The 17,996-nt window shown below is 40.7% G+C and overlaps 1 protein-coding gene across 1 annotated transcript in view; it reads right to left on the bottom strand.

Annotated features, from left to right (window-relative positions):
- The window catches only part of LOC104276620 (tubulin polyglutamylase TTLL5-like), a gene marked incomplete at both ends in the record, with an annotated part of 33,605 nt that extends 18,243 nt beyond the window's left edge, over positions 1-15,362 (bottom strand). Inside the window, 10 exon segments of the mRNA XM_009873015.1 lie at positions 233-366; positions 2,447-2,547; positions 4,823-4,969; positions 6,665-6,785; positions 10,860-11,136; positions 12,144-12,289; positions 13,213-13,251; positions 14,156-14,218; positions 14,812-14,903; positions 15,258-15,362. Of these exon segments, the coding sequence (XP_009871317.1) occupies positions 233-366; positions 2,447-2,547; positions 4,823-4,969; positions 6,665-6,785; positions 10,860-11,136; positions 12,144-12,289; positions 13,213-13,251; positions 14,156-14,218; positions 14,812-14,903; positions 15,258-15,362 (1,225 nt within the window).
- Between the last annotated feature and the right edge of the window lie 2,634 nt (positions 15,363-17,996).

The following is a 17,996-nucleotide window of genomic DNA, read 5'->3' as shown; positions in this document are numbered from 1 at the left end:
ACATATCTAGTGCCTTATAAATGCTAGTCCAGATTCATCCCATCTCACTTCAGGTGAAGAAGGCAGGAGGGCAGTTACTCTAGTCTTCACATACAGAGTCAGTTAAAAAAAGAAGACACACAACCTCAAGAAATCTGAGTAACATTCTGGAGGCTTTGTACTCTTTCCATAGACAGAAGTTGAACTGGATTTGTCTGGGCAACATCATCCCAGAACTGCCCGCAGAACTTACCCCCTTGACGCTGTTTCTCTGATTGGTTACTGGTGTTGCTGGGTTTTGTGCTTGTGGAGTTTGCTCCTAAGAAGACATTTGCTGACTTGTTTTTCTGTGTGTAAAACGTCAGCACTTCCTCCAGGTCACTTTCACTACATTAAGGAGAGAAGAATGGATGTAAGTAAGGACTCTAAGCTTTTCTGTGCTCATGTAACAATCAGAAAAGAAACAGTAAGACTGAAGAGGGAAGCGGGGAAAAAAGGTGACGCAAGACAAGCTAATGATTTGCTCAGTTCTGCAGGGTAAGATCAGAGGGAAAGGAATATGCCTTGGTTAAACAGATGCTGCTGAATCTTAGGTTTAACCTAAGATTTCCACTGAAATGCCACTTTCGTATCCAGTAGAAAACTGAAGGCATTTATAAGCCTTCCCTAGGACAAACACTCCAAGAGGAAATCTCTCCCTTTTGCTCGTCTCCAAACAACTAGCTCAGTGATTTAAGCTTCAAGCACAGTACAAAGCAGGATCAGGTATCAACAGTTTTCAAACACACCCAATACCAAAAGATTACCACTAGAAACTGTGTGATCATTGGCAAACTGGCTCTTGCTGTTCTTTCGTCACTCAGGTAAGATGGTCCAGTAAAAATCTCCAGATCCAGTCTAGACTTTGCATCAGGCCACGATGGCACGGTAATGAATAACAGGGGAACAGCATGCAGTTCTGCCCCAAAGAGCCATCTCTTAGTATTTCTGGCAATAAGCAAAATAACCTGCGCTAGGATGCAAGAGTCATTTTAGTGGCCAGAGATTTCAGACAACCAAGAGAATGCCATGGGCATATAATCTGCACTTCTAGTAACAGAAGTAGACGCTATGGTATTTGGTAGTCAGGCATCTTGAGTGTCATTCTTTTATAGAAGTCTGTCTGAAAAGCAGCGAGATTTTTCTTGGAGGCTGTAAATGTGTTGTGGTAATGCCTCTATTAGTTGTCAAGGGTTAGGGCTGGACTGGCCACTAAATGAATGACAAATGCGCTCAGACTCCCTCCCGAAACATGGCAGAAGGGGAGTAAGGCAGAGAGACTTATAGATTGGGAAAAAAACCCAACAAAATAACTATAACAGTTTCAATAAAACATTGTTTTCATGAGCAAAAGAGACTGTGATGCCTCCTAAACTTAGTTAAGAAGCCTCAGCTATCACCAACTTCTCATCAGTCACTAAGAGCACTATTCAAACAGAGAAAGAAGAATTTTGTAAGTGATCATAAAAAGAAGTGACTATCAACCTTCTGAGAAAATGCAGAACGGCATTAAAAAGGCAGGTGAACTCTGCCTGTTCAGATACTGACAGGAGTCCTTGCCTATATAGGCATGTCATATACAGGTCAAATAAAGGAGTCAAAAGGATTTGGGTTTGGTGCTCAAACATCAGAGATTTTGAGGACATTCTGGGTCACTGAATAATTTCAGACGTTTCCATAGTCAGATAGGTTTAATATCATTGGTTTTCAAAACTACGCTACAGGTCATAAGGAGTATTCACCTATTTTCAAAATGTTTCCTACCAGACTCTTGTAAGTTTAAGCCAGGAAAAGTTCAGAGCACACAAGGTTAGAAAAATGCTAGTTTTGCATTGTGAAAGCAACTGCTTGCACTCAAGTGCCTTAGCAAGCCAAATAAGAGGCTAGGATGAAGGTGGGAGTCTAACTCCCCTCCTTTCTCAGCTCAGAAAGTCCAGACTTGGAGAGCTTCTGAAGAGAGGCAGCAAGCATGAGATTTGTTTCTGAGAGCAGAAACTTGAGAGCCAGAGCCACAACAACTGTTCAACCACAGCAGCTCCAGGCCATCTTGAGCAGCAGCTCCAGTTTCATTCTCCTTCCAAGGAACTGCCACATTGGCTCCAGCAGCACAGGGAAGGAGACCATTAGCTCAGCAGCATCAGTTTGAAATTTACACAGACAGGGACAATCACTGCTGTCCTTTGGGAATCTACTTAATGGTCAAAACCTCTATTCTATGTCCTTCTCTGTGCACCAGGTACTGATGCCACAGGTGTTGCTGGAGGGGAGAAAAGAGGAAGTTCTCTGTCCTCCAGCAAGAGCAGGAGCAGGTGCTACAGGCAATAAAGACATCTAGAGGCCTTTAGACCAATCAGATCATCTTTAGGACAATTCCATCACCTTTAGGCCTGGGAGCTCCTTTATCAAAGGGAATAATATCCATTCCTACCTTGCTCTAGCAAGAAAGTTCTGAAAACCTTCAGGATTCACTCCCTCCTCCTCTTCTTCCTGTTTCTTTTTTGATCGCTTCTGAACTATCTGCTCCGTTTCCTGTTAATAAGCAGTATCAGTAAGTGTCTCCATGTGGTTACTTTATGCTCCACAGCATAGCTACAGCTCAGAAAAAAACAAAACGTGATTTCACGGGATCTAAGGAAAAAAGGCAACACCAAAGAGCCAAATTGTGAGTATTTCACTATGTGCAACAGAACAGATAAATACAGCATGCTGTCTCTGGGGCTCTCTAAGTGTACGGTGAACTCCCTGTTCCACCACCTGATATAACTTATTAGAATTGATTGCTGAGAAGAGGTCAAGTATTCACAAATACATGCTGCTCCTTCAAATATACTCTTTGCTGGGACATAACTACATATGGAGGGGAAAAAAATAAACTACTCTTTACAGATATTAAGCCCCCTTTCTGCTTTTGCTGTTTCGGTTACAATTACAGAGTTCCTCAAAAGAGTTTTTATTTGAGCATCTATCCCAAAAGGAGATATTCCGGAAGAAAGGAGTTAAAAAAAATAAAATTAAAGAAACCTCAATCAAGGAGGTCTGCTGAGGGGATCCACATTTCCTAATGTAAACTAGGAGTTCTCTACCTGAGTAAATTACTCTTGTTATGCAGCAAATTGCAGAGAGCTTATCTACATTCAAAAATAAACTGCTTTAGCAAAAGCAAAGTAAAACAGTACAGCCTGTGGCAAATACGCATTTTTACACTAAAATATGCTGGCATACAAGATGCTAAGCCTTTGTGTGTGAGAATGGGAGCAAGCTCTCAGATATAAATGATCTATTTCACACCAGTAGAACTTGTTGACACTAGAGGTTGCATTGATATAAACGTTTCTTGTTAATTAAAAAAAAAACACCAAAAAATCCCTCAAACCTATAGGCTTGTCTGAAATACCAATACCAGCATACAAGCTTTATCTCACCACACTTGAACTCCACTTCAACACTTCCTGCTGGCACTCTGAGCATTGCTAGGACAAAAGGGTCAAGATACATCTTTTCAAAGATAATTCAAGAGGTGAAAGGAAAAGCCACTCTGAGAGCCTTCACTACTTAAGTAAAAAAGACAGTATGCAATCTGTTTTACTTAGTTTGCTGGAGGTAGCATTTTTTAATTCTGTGTCATTACAGAAGACACATAATGGCTAGTAGGAGTCCCCTACTAAATCTAAAGTTACAAGTCAGTGAAAGAAGTCTATATGCTGGAATCAGACATCAAAAAGCCTCATAGCCAAACAGTCTCTCAATGGCTTAAACATGTACATCCTAAAACCTCAAGTGATCTGTTCTCACTTGTTTTAACCGAGAAAATATGTTTATGCACTGATTTATTACCAGTTACACTGCTTTATTTGTGAATTTACTCAAGAGTTAGCAGAAAATCCTGGTGCTTAAATACAGTTTGAGTGGAAATTATATCCAAAGCAGCTGCGTTCTTCACTCACCACAGAGCCACCCGAGTATTTTGTGGTTACTCTTAACACAATAATTCCATGAGCATTAGGCATATAAGGCGCTCCCTGGAACAGATTTGGTTCAATACCAACCTTGCTTTGACGGATCAAGTTACCAGATGTCAGTTCTGACAAGGCAATGCAAGCGAACATCCTCTGCTAATGAGTAGGAGCTTGGAGGCCCGTGTGCACAGCAGCCTCTGGAAGCAAGATTTAAACTACCCTTGTCCCACCACCAAAGGAATGCCAGGGGGCAAAGGAAAGGGGAAGCTGTTCTTGCAAAACAAGGATTAGCATGAAATAACTATGCTAAGAACAACATCTTCTACACCTAAAGAGGTGAAAATTATTTAAATTAGGACCTACTCCTTATCACTGAGCATGCAGAGTCCCATACTACAGATAGGCAGCAGTCCCTCAGTATACCAAACAAATGGTACAATACATATTTTATACTGTCCTGTATTAAAAAAAATCTCTAAAGAAGCATGATAAAAATAAGGAAAGATGGTTAGAGGCATTATAAAGAACTAGACCGGAAGACAAGTCAAAGAAAAAGCAAACTGCCAGTTAAATTCCACTTCAGCAGTTCTTTTTACTTTTACGCACACAATTACCAGACTGCATATATAATGCAGTAATATGGTTGTCTATTTAACAATTTGAACAGATAAACTGCCATTACTGGATATGAACTGCAAATAGACCATGGAAGTTAGAGAACAGAGCCTTTAAAGCAGCCTCCTGTCTTGACTATAACAGCAGCCCACAGGAGATACTTTAGAAGAGAAGAGAAACCAGAAGAGCTGCCAAAAAAAAAAAAAAAAAAAAATCAAGAAAGAATTACTCACCTTGTTATAGCAGATTATGAACTCGCCCAGCTGGTGAGCCAGGATACGACGCCGATCATTGAGCCCTAAACAACGGCTGGGGAGCAGCATCCTCAAGGACTGCTGAAGATTGCTGGCAGCTCGCCTCAGAAAGCGTACCACAAGCTCCTGCAAGCAAGACACACAGAGTTAACAGTGGACCAGCTGCAAGATGTGGGGAGAAGAGAACTACTACAGCAGCTAATGACTGGCAGGAATTAAACACATTGTCCTAAGAAAATGAGCTGACAACTGGCAGGCAAAAATTCTGCAATGTACATTTTTAATAGAGCCCTATAAATCTAAGGTTGGGGGAGAAGAATTATGGTGTGCCTTGCCTGAGATCAGTCACAACTGGAACATTTGAGAAGCATTTGTCTGAGAAACACAGCAGATGAAGAAAACAAACAAAAAAACCCAACAAGCAGCAGCACAAAGCAGCAACACAGCATAACCTGTAAGTCCAGCATCTTAGGAGAACATTTCCAAAAGACAACCTGTAATGTGTTAAAGAAGGCCTGAGATGAAACATACTGACACAAAACCCTCTCGGCCCTATCACAGGGTAGGGTATCTTGTTAGGTATCTCCTCTGCAGTGATGTAGCCTCATTTCATGACTTTTCATGTATGTAAACTATTGCCAAAGCCTCACCACAGCAACAGAGGACTAGATGTGCCACCGTATAATTCCAATCCCCCACCATGTCTGACCTCTGAATGGGGAAACACATGGCAAGGCAGATCCTAAGGCAAAATGAATCCTTTGGGTGTTCTGAATCATTTCTGTCTCCCCTCTGGATTTGCTTTTGGTTAGGAGCTCTGCTGATGCGTAAATGAGCAGCCTCACAGCCAAACTATAGGATTTCACAGCTTGCCTCTCACTGCCATTACTCCAGGCTGGTTTGATCTGTTATTTTAAACATTATTTTTCACAGTACAGCGGACAGAGCAACTCCCAAAAAGCCAGTTGTTATTTCCACTTGGAAAGAGCAGGGGCAACATTTTCCACTCAGTCGACTGATTACTCTTGACACACAATTTTATCTCTGAACTGCACTGTCTGTGTTCCCTGAAACACGCATTCAGCAATAATACTTCTGGATTTGCAGAACGCTCAAGAGTGTATTGTACAAAGCTCTTTTAGGAAGGCTTGTGAGGGTATCTGAGCTTGCTGCACTCCTTAAAATGTGTATATATCTATCTATCTCTATCTATCTATCTCTATCTCTATATATATATCTACCTCAAACATTGGGCCTTCAGATGTCACCACATTTTTTTTTTAAATTAAAAAAAACCACAAAACACACCACCTATGCTAGAAAGTAACTTTATCTCCTCAGCGGCTTTTACTTTTTCTTTCCTTTATTCAGAAGGGAAGGAAGATTCCTAAGCACAGATGCCTACTAAGAGTAGAACAATACATGAGGAAAAGCTTAACTAGGTATCTGTTCTGTTTGAGTAGATGTACACTTTGTTTAACACAGCAGAAACCAGATGCAGCCAAGTGGTCTTAAAGAATCTTAGAGGGGATGATTCAAAAGCAGGTAAGCTCAGATATCAATGAAGGAGAATGAGTGAAACATCTGAGCAGCTTGAATGTCAACCACACTCCAGCCTTTAAGAGCTGTCTACTGCTGCTCAGACATCAGTCAGCAGTCCTACCTTGTCTGTCCGTTAAAAATCCAGCACTGGCAGCTGGACAGATAGACAACTATAACCTCAGTCAGACTTCTGTTCTCCCAAGGGTGGGAACCGATCACAAAACTCTCACAGCAGATTTCAGCTTGGCTTCTCAGTCTGGCCAACACAAAGCTTCTTACCATTTGCTCATTCTCTTTGGCAGCCCAGGCAGGATTCTGGATCTGGTCACCAGCCTCCTTCATCAGTCGCAACTGAACGTGTTGTAGGTAGGCGGAGAAAGCCCTGCGAGCTTGGACTTTGCTGTGGACCAAAAGAATCAGGCAGCTATCTTCAGAGAAGTAATGGGAATAGGTATTAGAGCAGTCAGGTACACCTTATGGACCAAAGTACAGGCAGCAAGGACCTCCAAAATGCACGAATGTTGAAGCTCATGGGAACCTGGACCCCTTCATCCCACCAGTATTTGCAAGGAGATCTCCAATTCACCACAACAGGGTAGGTATTGCAGGAGATACAGAAGACAGTAGACACTGAGTTCTAAGAGCATATCTGAAAATGGAAGTTCTCCTTACTTTTTTATCACCTTAGCTACTCTCTTCTAAAAGCCAATAACACAAACATCAGCAAAACTGTGTATTTTTAAACCAAATTCAGGGCTCTCTTAGGCCTCTGTCTTCACAAGCATTTTGAACACTACAACAACAGACCATAAAATACATAAAGGGCTTGGTACTGGTGCCAGAGTTATAACAAAGGCCCTGCAATTTCCATTGGAAATTAAAGAACTAAATCTGTGAAAGTGAGCTCTTCCCCTGCTGGCCCAAGGACACAAGCCAAATTTCATTGAGCAAGGCATCAGTGAAGAATGAACATCAGCAAAATCTGCTGTGCAGCTGGCTGAACATGTTGGAAAACCATGAGCATGCACTAAGAAGACTGGGGTAGGACTGGCAGGGACGCATTGCTTCTCATTCCCTCACAATGGTAGTCACTTCAGCGTATGCATCTGCTGCGAGAGAAACTGCTGAAAGCTTTGCCTAATTCTGTTCATTGTCATCTTGGCCTAAACCCTCTCCTCCAACATTCTGCTTTCCCAGCCTCCACTCTTCCTCATAGCTTTCCCCAGAGTTGCTACAAGCTGTCCCTTCAACTGCCAAGCATGATTTCTCCTCTCCTTTCCATGCAGAAGCAGATGGACTTTCATGTCAGTGACAGAAATCCCTTCTGTCACAGGCAACGCCTCAATATTTTCTATAAAAATATGAAAATTCATCTGAAAACAAACTAAAAGTTTTCAACTCCTTCTGGAATATTATTCCAGAACTTACTGTTTTAATAATGAGGAACCTTCTTTCACTACCCAGCCTAGCTTCATTCATAAGCAGTTTATGTTCGCTTTTTCTTTCTTTTTACAGCATTGCCCTGTATCTTCAATAATTTAATCCCTGGTGGGTCTCCTACCGTGAATGTATTAATTAAGGGCAATGACATCCTTTCATTTTCTTAATTTTATTAGTGTGAACTACCCACACCTTTCAGTGTGTTCTCCCAAAGCACCCACACTGGTGACAGAGGACCAGCAGCTCACTTCCACTTGTTCCAGTCACAATTTACCTTCCATGAACCTGGGTGACAGCAACTGCATATTCCACATGAAGTCTAAAGCATCTCTCTGAAGTCTCACTACAAGTATCTAGTGATAAACCCTAGACCACATTTGTTTTCATGCATGCACGAGTTCCAGCTTCACAAACCTCCTGTGATCAACAAGTATACAAGGTATTTTCCCCTATAATTAATTTCCAGTTGATGAACACCCAGTTGATATAATTTCTGCCATAAATTATTAGTTCTTAAAAGCATGCCCCTGCACTTTGTGCTACTGAATTTCATCCTAGCTATATTATTCACATCCTCAGGGTCATCCAGGTCTTTCCATATTTATTCCATTACTTTTCTCTCATGGTAATAACTCCCAAATCAGCAAATTCTATTAGCTTTTTTCTACGTTTTGTGTCATTCTTGAGTTGATTATCAAAATCAGCTTCAGATTGATTCCTGTGGAACCTCACCATTTTTTCCCTACTCGTTCTCTGATATTTATATGGTCCCCATGACTCCATGCGCACGAGTGCCTGAAATCTTATTAAAAACTTCAGTTTAGAGATCCAGTCTTCCTGTTTCATGTCTGTAAGTTTCATCAACACTTTGTTACAGTGTTACACAGAAACCATACAACATAGTAGCACTTAGAGAGATCAATGCATCAATTTAGATAAGAACTGAAATTAAAATAAAATACATTAAAGTATCCATGCATCTGCTTAATCAGTAGCTTTTGACACTTATAGAAGACCATGCCAAGACCCCAAAGAGGGTCTAAGCAAACGACAAGTTCACAAGAGTCTCAGATCAACATCCTCTGCAGACAGCTGTATCAGAACTGCAGTAACTATAAAAATGTTTGGTTATAACTCCTGTCTTCCAGTGAACTCCAGAATACACAGCAGGCCTTGTAACACCTCCAAACTCTGTATGCTGCTGCTTACCACACCAACCTTCTCTTCCCACACGTGTGGGACATCAGGAGACCACTCTGAACCCTGCCTAAGAACTAACACTCTATACATCCGGCCACCATATATCAGAAAAGGCTCTCCCCTGAGGGCTCTCTAGGACTGCCAGGCTGGCTTTAGGTGTAACTCAAACATCTTGTGACCAGAGTTCCAGATTTATGCTCGCAGAAATTAAGGACTTCCCACTATCAAAATCAGTACAGCAATACAGTTCTTTGCCTGTGCCTGATACTTTCTGTGATTACAAAACAGGAAACTGAAGGAGGTCTTCAAATAACACTGCCTCTCCTCCGGTGTGTGGAACATTGAAACTTGAGGCTTCAATGCAGGAACGTTGCCTCCCTTTTCTTTTTACTTCCCTGGGAATGGCACAATTAGGGAAAACATTTCGACTGTCACCTCTTCATTAGTAACACACAATGTGTAGAAAGCTGAGAAATAGCCTCCTCAGGCTAACTGAAGGAGAAAAAGAAGCCCTACTGCTTACAAAAACTGACTGGAAATGCCTGGTTTCTTTTGGATGAAAATCTCATTACCCCAGCCCCTCTGTCTCTTGACCCCATAAGCAAAGCTTTCATCAATGACAGATCAGATGGGGCAAAGTCCAGCACAATCCTGGAACATGAGGTCACCACAAGCCTTACACACTTCTGTGGGGAATCCCAACAGCACCGGGTGCTGAGCAAGATTCTGCCAGGAACACCTGACACAGCTTACGTTCTTGGCAGGAATCAGTTCTACGTATAGGTAAATGACAGCATCACTGTGGTCATCCTCAGAACAGGTTTCAGAATCTTCCCTGTTCTGACAGCAAATGTCCTTGCCACAAGAAGACATCAAAATAATCCCCAAAGTCATTTGATAATTCATAAATCCTCTCAGAAACTAAACTAAGAAAACAACAACAAGCATAAATAATTTTATCTACCTGTGGACTTTTTTCACAGAAAACATAATTGCTGCTTCTTACCTAGAAGATGTAAATTTCTCCTATACATGATCATTCTTCTTTTTTGCCCTTCCTGACCATGTGGAAATGGATAGTTTTGCTACTTAAATGTAAGAGGAGGATCATGCTTCTAAACATCTGGTAGGACCCTGGTTAGTGTTATTCTACAGAATCTCCTTCAGCACTTGTCTTTTTTTTCAAGCCACAGAACCATACATCAGAACATACTCTGCTCCACACTGTGATACTCAGTATCAGGTAAGAAGATGTTTGAGTAACTTATTCTCAAATAATCTCCTATATCTTGCTCTCAGGATGTGACAACCTTGAGCACAGATTATTATTAGAGGTAGAAATTCCGTCACCCAAAATAAAGCACAAAAACATGAAAATTAATCTTATAGAGAGGCAGCAGTGCAGTATGACTGCCCAACCTTTCTTGGACAGTTCAACATGCATTTATACCGATTTCTTTGGAAATGCAAAGAATGGCAGTAAGAACTTTAGAATTCAGTAGCAAGCATTCTGCATTATCTGAGGTCTGAGATGATCAAGGAACAGTTTACATCACGAGATTAAAGAACAGCAACGGAAACCATGGCTTATGATCTATACTGACCCAACAGGTCAGGCATTTAGGTAAAACTGTCAGTCTTTGCAACTATCTCCCTTCCATGCCAATTAGCTGTTAGGGCAGCCCACTGTTAGGCCAAAATCCAGGCCCCGTTCTCTAGGACCCTCTTATCTCCTCACACTCATTCATGACATGGCACCAAGTGTACATCCTCCTTATTTCAACCAGTATCAGCTGCCAGTCAAAACTCAGGGCAACATGCAGAAATCTCTCACCTGAGGTTTCCATGCTTTTGAAGAACCTGCAGCAAGTTAAACTGAGATTCTGAGTCTGGCTTTGGAAGAAATAGCTCTCCTCCATCTTCAGCTTTCTTCTCAGGTTGTTTTGGCAACTTCTCCTTACAAGTAGTTTTCACAAAGTCAGAGAGCATTGGCTTGCTTTTCACTTGGGTGTTCGGAAGAGAGACGGTTTTATCTAGCTCTTCATCTAACTCTTCCTCCTCCTCACCTTCTGTGTCTGACTTGAGGGACTGCTTTGCTGGTTCTGACATCCCTGTAGCAGAGAAGAAATCACCTATGTCAGTTAAGAAAAAAGGAGTGGGGCAGACTGTCCTGCTATTTATACTCTTTGGTTTACTTCTAAACTCTTTCCTGCCAGGACAGAATAGCACTGTTTTAGAACAGCATCTAAAGTATCATTGCCCTTTATTCTTCTTTCTGTCTTTCTGCTTGTGAATCAAACAGTTGAGAAGCCTCTTTCCCCAATATCAGAGAAGACCAATCAAGATTCTTGTCTTCACAAATGAAAAAAAATTAATCAAAGAAACAAAGGCATTTTCTTATATTTTATCCTGATTCTCACTTATATACTCCCATATATATACACTCATACTTGACATGCATATTAGTTCTTTGTATTTTTGTGTGTCAGAAAAACCAAAACTTCCATGTGTGTCAGTAAAGATGATATACCTTAACAGAGAACCAAAAATCATTTTATAACATACAATCTCTCCCATTGCAGTCAGTATCACATAGCTACTAGAAAGAGCTTAGATAATGGCTTCAGGAACAGCCACTTGTGAGGATCATTCACCTTTGTACCCTTTTAAGTTTCTCCACACATCCACTTGGATAAAAAGGACTTATCTCCTTCTAATAGCTTGGAGTCAACTACTGTGTAGAAGAACCAGCCTGGAAGGTCCCCAGTTTTCACATCTCTCTGAAAAGCTGGAGGGCTCCAGAGGCACCCATACGGTTGAACTCTTGTAACCAAAATGCAGCTGCATGCTCACGTTGAAGAAAATATTGATTGCCTTTAGTCTTATACATGAGGGTGTGGAATGGTGCAAATGAAATTGTAGGAACTCAGGCGGCAGGAAGGTCAGAAGAGAAATGAAAACCATTAACACTTGAAATGAAAACTGTTATCTTCAACCTGTGAATCACTTTAGGGACTACAAAAGCAAGAACAAAGCCATTCACACACATTTCAAATTAAAAAGTCCTTGTTGGCTAGTTCTTGACTAGCTGCTTATCTAAGACTCTAGCCATGCATACCTGATGATCTTGTGCGTGCTGCTCTAGCCTTGCCATGACATCGGCGGCGCTTTCGTAATTCCAGTGAAACAAGCTTTCTTTCATAAAAAGGAGCATGAGAATCTACAGCTTCTGTTTTCATATCCAGCTTTTCATTAAGACCTGCTCTGGGAAGCATAATGCAGAAACATCCTCAATCTCCCTTTATACTTTCCTCCCCAATGATACAAGATTAAATTTCTTCAAGAAACAGTTTTCCTGATACAGGGAAGAAATATTTATGACCAGTCTAACTTCACTCTATTTAAAGCCTGAGAATGTTTGAGGGTAGTCTTGCAAAGACTTTACAGAACATTATCTCTCAAAGTCCCGAAACACTTATCTAGCATCAGGACTTCATGACTGAGCAGCATCTGTCTATCATACAGCAGCTCAAGGCACAATTAATAGTGAAAACTGGATTGTAAGAGTATAAAGCAATGGAGGGCAGTGGGAAGAGGGCACACGGACCTGAGTCCAGGCTTCTGAACCTTTTATGTAGACAGTTTGTTCTTCACTGCTTGGTCAGAAGTAAGAATTTTAACATCTTCTAAGTGAAAAAGTACAACCTTTCTGCAAGTTTTGCCTAAAGCAATGGGGAAAGGAGTCTGGCCTGATTCTTTAAAGGAGACAAGCATAACAACTTTATTCCAGTGCACAAAGATCCAAAGTGCTCTTTATAAGAGGAGAACATCCACAGAAAATTCCAGTTGTTCCATTTATCTTTTAGATCTAGTCAAGTGAATATACGAGAACATGAAGTCCAAAAGTCTCATTCACTACAGGATTTTCAGAGGGAGTTCAATGACAAGGCTTATTAATTGGAATGCCAAAGTAGCAGACCCAAGAGGAGCAATTTTAGGGCCCAATCCATCAAAACTTAAGCTCTCCACATGCTGGGGTACTCTCCACTCACTGCATTTATTTTTCTAAAATTAGCTTGACGGATTTCAGGTAGAACAAGTGTTGACCCAGGACCTGGAAGATGAAGCTGTGGAAATCTAAAATTAGAATAAATTCTACAAAATTATTTAATTTAAAAGGCATTTACCGGGACCTCCCTGCGATGAAGTCTCTTTTCATCCTGCCCCTACAAAGAGAAAAAAAAGTGAAAATTACCTTTCATTCTAGATCATTAACTGGATTAAAATGCCTCCAAAGTCTTTTCATGTGGTGAAAAAGTCAGATCTATAGAATTCCTTGTGAGTTCTATATTAAAAGAGGAAAAAAAAGCTCCAAAAGAGGAAATCTGAGCAGCTGTTCTACAACTGATGCTTGCATCTTTCTGGCTTAAACTGGAGGTGTCATTGGAGCTACCCTCCAGACACATCCCCGAAAGTACACATGAAAAAAAAAAAAAAAGTACAGTGCTGACGCAGGAAAAGCATCTGTAAATATTGCCTCCTCAGTCAGCAGTGTTATCCTTACTCTGTAGTCACTCTGCGATAGATCTCAGGTTTGGAGAAGGAAGAGTGTTAAATGCACAGTGAAGATATCTCATATCGCTCTCAATGGAAGTTCAGCCAGAGCCTTGAACTACCATTCCCACCCAAGCACAACCCAGAGAAGAGGCATCAAATAATGCTGCTCTGGTCAAGAGACCGGGATACTAAACCTTTGGAATAAATTTCAGTGCTTACTTTACATGAGGACAAGCTCTACTTTGACTCTGAATTTCAAACAAAAGGTAAACAAGGACCCTTCACTGGGAAACCTTCACAGAGAAACCAAGGTACTAGAAGGTTTTCCATGTCTACAGTCATCTTTTAATTCCAATGACTCCCACGCCTTTTGCACTTTGTCCTTTATGCTCTTGGATTTAGAAGCACAACGTGTTAAAATGTGAGAAATCCCCACAGTTACTGGCACACTAGAGAAGAGATGTGCACCTACTGTAACTAAGACTGGTGTTTGGAACACTGAATAAGTGATGAATCAATCCTTTTCACGCTCTTTGTGCCACTGCCTCCCTCCCAAATAGAAAAGCTTTCTACCTGTCCTGAAACAGACGTGTAGCCAGCATGTAGTTCATTGACGTCTTGTGCTCTAAAAAGGATCTGAAAAACCAAAAGACGGGATATATCAAGACAGAGCTCAACACAGTGAAAGGCAGCGTAATACAGAAATGAATGATCTATAAAAACATCCGACAAGTGGACTGAGACAATATTCTGTACAATAACAGAAAAGAGGAAAAGAGGAGAGCTATCCCTTCTCAGCTGTGAGGCAAGAGACAGAGAAACACTACAGACTGGGGGAAAAAGAATAACCATAAAAGCATAATACAGTATCCCTCCCAGAATGAGTCCCATTTGGCCAAATGACAGAGTATATGCAGCTCTAGGATGTAAAAGGAGATAGCAAGAATAGATTATCTGAAGTGAGGCATTTTTACTATGATGGAAAAGCAACATCAGAAATAATGTTTTATAACCTCCCATGAGATGCAGCTGGCCAAAGCAGCAGCAGTTAAAAACAAGGAATCAGATAAAAACTATGTCCTCAACACTAAAATGAACTCTACTAAGCCACTCAATATGTGTTTTCCTGATTGCTGAGCTGGTTGATCTATATATACCCAACACAGAATACCTGTCTACACAGAGCACCAAGGCAACACTGAGCCAACCTATTGGATTCTTATTCTCACCCATAAAGGTCCCATGTTAATGGCGTAGGGAATATCCGGATGAAGCCTCCTCTCCGTTCGTTCTCCTCTCTCACACGACGAAGAACTTTTATCTTGGAATAAAAAAGGAAAAAAAAATAGCCCACAAAAGAGACAGAATGAAAAACGAACACTAGAGAAACCTCTGAGTTTCAGAGGATGAGGCTATTAATGCAGTCCTGGGAGTGGGCTGGGTACATGTGATATCCTTAAGCAATTTTATCTTGCATTTAAATTCTGAAGGAGTCTATCAATGCATGAATGTATGCCTGGCATGACTGAGGGCAAGGGCAGTATCAGCAGAAAAATTCAGCAGATCTGTTTCCAAACCTATACTTATTCAGTCATGGTTTTTATTTGCTGAGCAAATAACCCCATATATTGCATGAAAGCCAAGGTAAATAAAAGACATTTAATAGTCTACTTACCTCCTCCATGGAGAGGCCTAGCACAGAGCTGCCTTTTTTTTTTTCCCTGCCTGAGGACATCGGGTTTTTAGTTTCAGCATCACTGGCAGACAGAGGACGGGTGCGCTGTAAAAACAGTGTGAATCTACATTTCTCCTGTTTCCCCTTTCAACTTACTTCAAAAAAGTTACATTCAAACTCCAGGACCTCATTTCCAGCAGAATCTACACTCCAGAGAACTACAGCCAGAACTGACAATTCCATACTCCAGCTGTCGAAGAGTCTCCACTCCAGCCAGTACTAAGTGTGACTATTCACAATCCCAGTTTCTAGCGCAGCAAGACTCACAGCTTAGGCATTGGTACCAGTATTTACATCCCTGGCCCCTTCTGGAGAAACTGAGGTACACCCAAAAGCACCAAACCAGGATTTCCTATGGAAAAATCCTCACCCAAGGGGCATTAGAGCTAGCGTTCACATGCAGAGGCCCCAGACTCACTTGGATTTACATGTTAGTGGCACCAGAACCATGATTCATTGTTTCAGTTGTGCTGCTACACTAGAAGGACAGAATTGTAACTCATTTATGAGACAAAGTTATAGGAAAAAAGAGAAAAATTCAGTTCACCAGCTCTTATTCTTTTGTTACTATACTGCTGGATCTCAACTTGCTACTTCTTTCACGTAACGGACAGATCTTGTATATGTACACAGATACATCATGCAAACTTGCACACACATGCAATTTTAAAAAATAAGAAATTATTTGCACACAGTCTCTCTAAGCTGCTTCTTAACCTGATGGGCAGACCTGATTAATTCTAATAAGGGCAGGAATTCAAAGTGTCTTTGAACATGCTCTCAGGAAAATTTTAGATTGTCTTACACCCAGTTTAGATAAACTACATCTGTAAAAATAGCATTTAAAAAGTCCAGCTGAGAAAGTCTTATGCCTTTATACAAAAGTCAAATTTTCTTTTAGAAAAGAATGCACAGAGAGCCTTCTTAATCTAGAAAGAACAGAAAAACATGACAGAAACCTTAAACTGGATAAGCCCAGAGGAATATCCCAGATTGCTCAAATATGAAGAAAACTCATGGCAAGATCAGGTAGTATCCTATTTGTAAGGACTACTGGAATTGAATTCCATTTTCTCTGCTTCATTAGAAATTGCAAGCGGCTATTCAGAATCTGCAGATGAAGCAATTGCAAAAGCAACAGGCATTGCACTAGAATGGGTTACACTGCAGTGATTGGCACAGAAAGATCCAAAGAGAAAGCAGACACAGCAGGTGCCAGCTGAAACATTTTGTTAAGCCTGATGAAAAATGATTAAATAAATCAAGATAAAACGTGACAATCTGGATGAGAAAGTAGGAGACACAAGCATTTGCAGAAGAAATAAAAATGTCAGTAGTTAAAGAGGTTCGCTTGATACTGTGGACGGCATTGAGTTGAAAGGCTTTTAGTCTTTTTTTCCTAAGCTTTCCCCAATTTCAAAAGCACAGCTCAACAACTTTGCTTAATAACTTCCTCTAAAACCTCCTGCTAGGTAATCTCCTCTTAGAAACCATTTCCTGACATTACTAAAACAATCATCATGTGAGAACTGCTGCTCAAAGAGAGTATTACAGCCAATTTTTCATACTTTCAGACAATATCCTTTACTAAGGAAGTGCTTCAATTAAATCATCTCCTTTGTATCGAGACAAACAGGCAATAAATGTCTACATATGGCTCCTACAACTAGTGACACTTTGGCTCCTACCTGGGAACAAAATGCTAGAGAATAATTTTACTGAACTTATTGCACAAACAACATTTTTCAGTGGTTCACTGCAGAGTTCCCTCTGGCTGTAGGACAGAAAAATCTCCAACTTCACAATGATCTTGTTTCCCCTTTGACCCAGCTTATCTTTAAAAGTATAGATAAATCCAACTGCTTTATTTTATCTGCAAATTCTGCAAGCATCTCTGGTTCCCATATCATGATTCTAATTATACTAAGCACTGAGAGCAGTTGGCACAAAGATCTTCCTATTCTCTATACAACCTCATTATTCAATAAGTCTCTTTTCCCTTAGCCTTGGCTAAACTTACACAGAATGACCAAAACAGCAGCATATAGAATAAATTAGGTTCTCAAGATGATTCCATTTGTCTTACCTTTCTTCCTGCTGGGAAACCTCAAAAAAACCCAAGAATCATCACTATTACATTCATGCAGGAAGCCCAGCAGCAAAATAATGCCTACCGTGTCCCCAGGCAGCCAGGTGCTTAGAGTTGTAAACCTACATTAATTTGTCCATATGGCTTGGAAGGAGGGTGCCAAATATGACATTTCAAGAGGTGCATCATCCGACTTACACTAACAATAATTCTTCATTTTTCTATTACCTTTAAGAAATCCTTCTTATCTCTCAATCTATTTTGACTCAGTTCATTACCAATTTTTTACAGTCTCCTTCAGATGACTGTCTCAAATAATTAATTCTCTTACAGGGCCACCTGAATTTTGTTGATATAGATTCACCTCTTCATTTAGACTTATTCCATCCCCTATAGTAGAGAAGACAACAATTCCTCCTCCTTCTCCCTTTTGCTGTGACACTCCTATTTGTTGCAGCTTTCACCAGCTCTCCCTTTGGTTTTGCACTTTCCTTTTCAACAACCAACTAAATCCAGAACAGTGTGCTGCCACTGTCCTTATCATCTGATGACGTGACAACTTTATCTTGAAACACCTATATTCCATTTCT

This window comes from Apaloderma vittatum, unplaced genomic scaffold (assembly GCF_000703405.1).
Source record: "Apaloderma vittatum isolate BGI_N311 unplaced genomic scaffold, ASM70340v1 scaffold12437, whole genome shotgun sequence".
Lineage (NCBI taxonomy): Eukaryota > Metazoa > Chordata > Aves > Trogoniformes > Trogonidae > Apaloderma > Apaloderma vittatum.
Note: the sequence above shows the minus strand (reverse complement) of the source record. Positions and strands in the feature narration are given on the sequence as shown.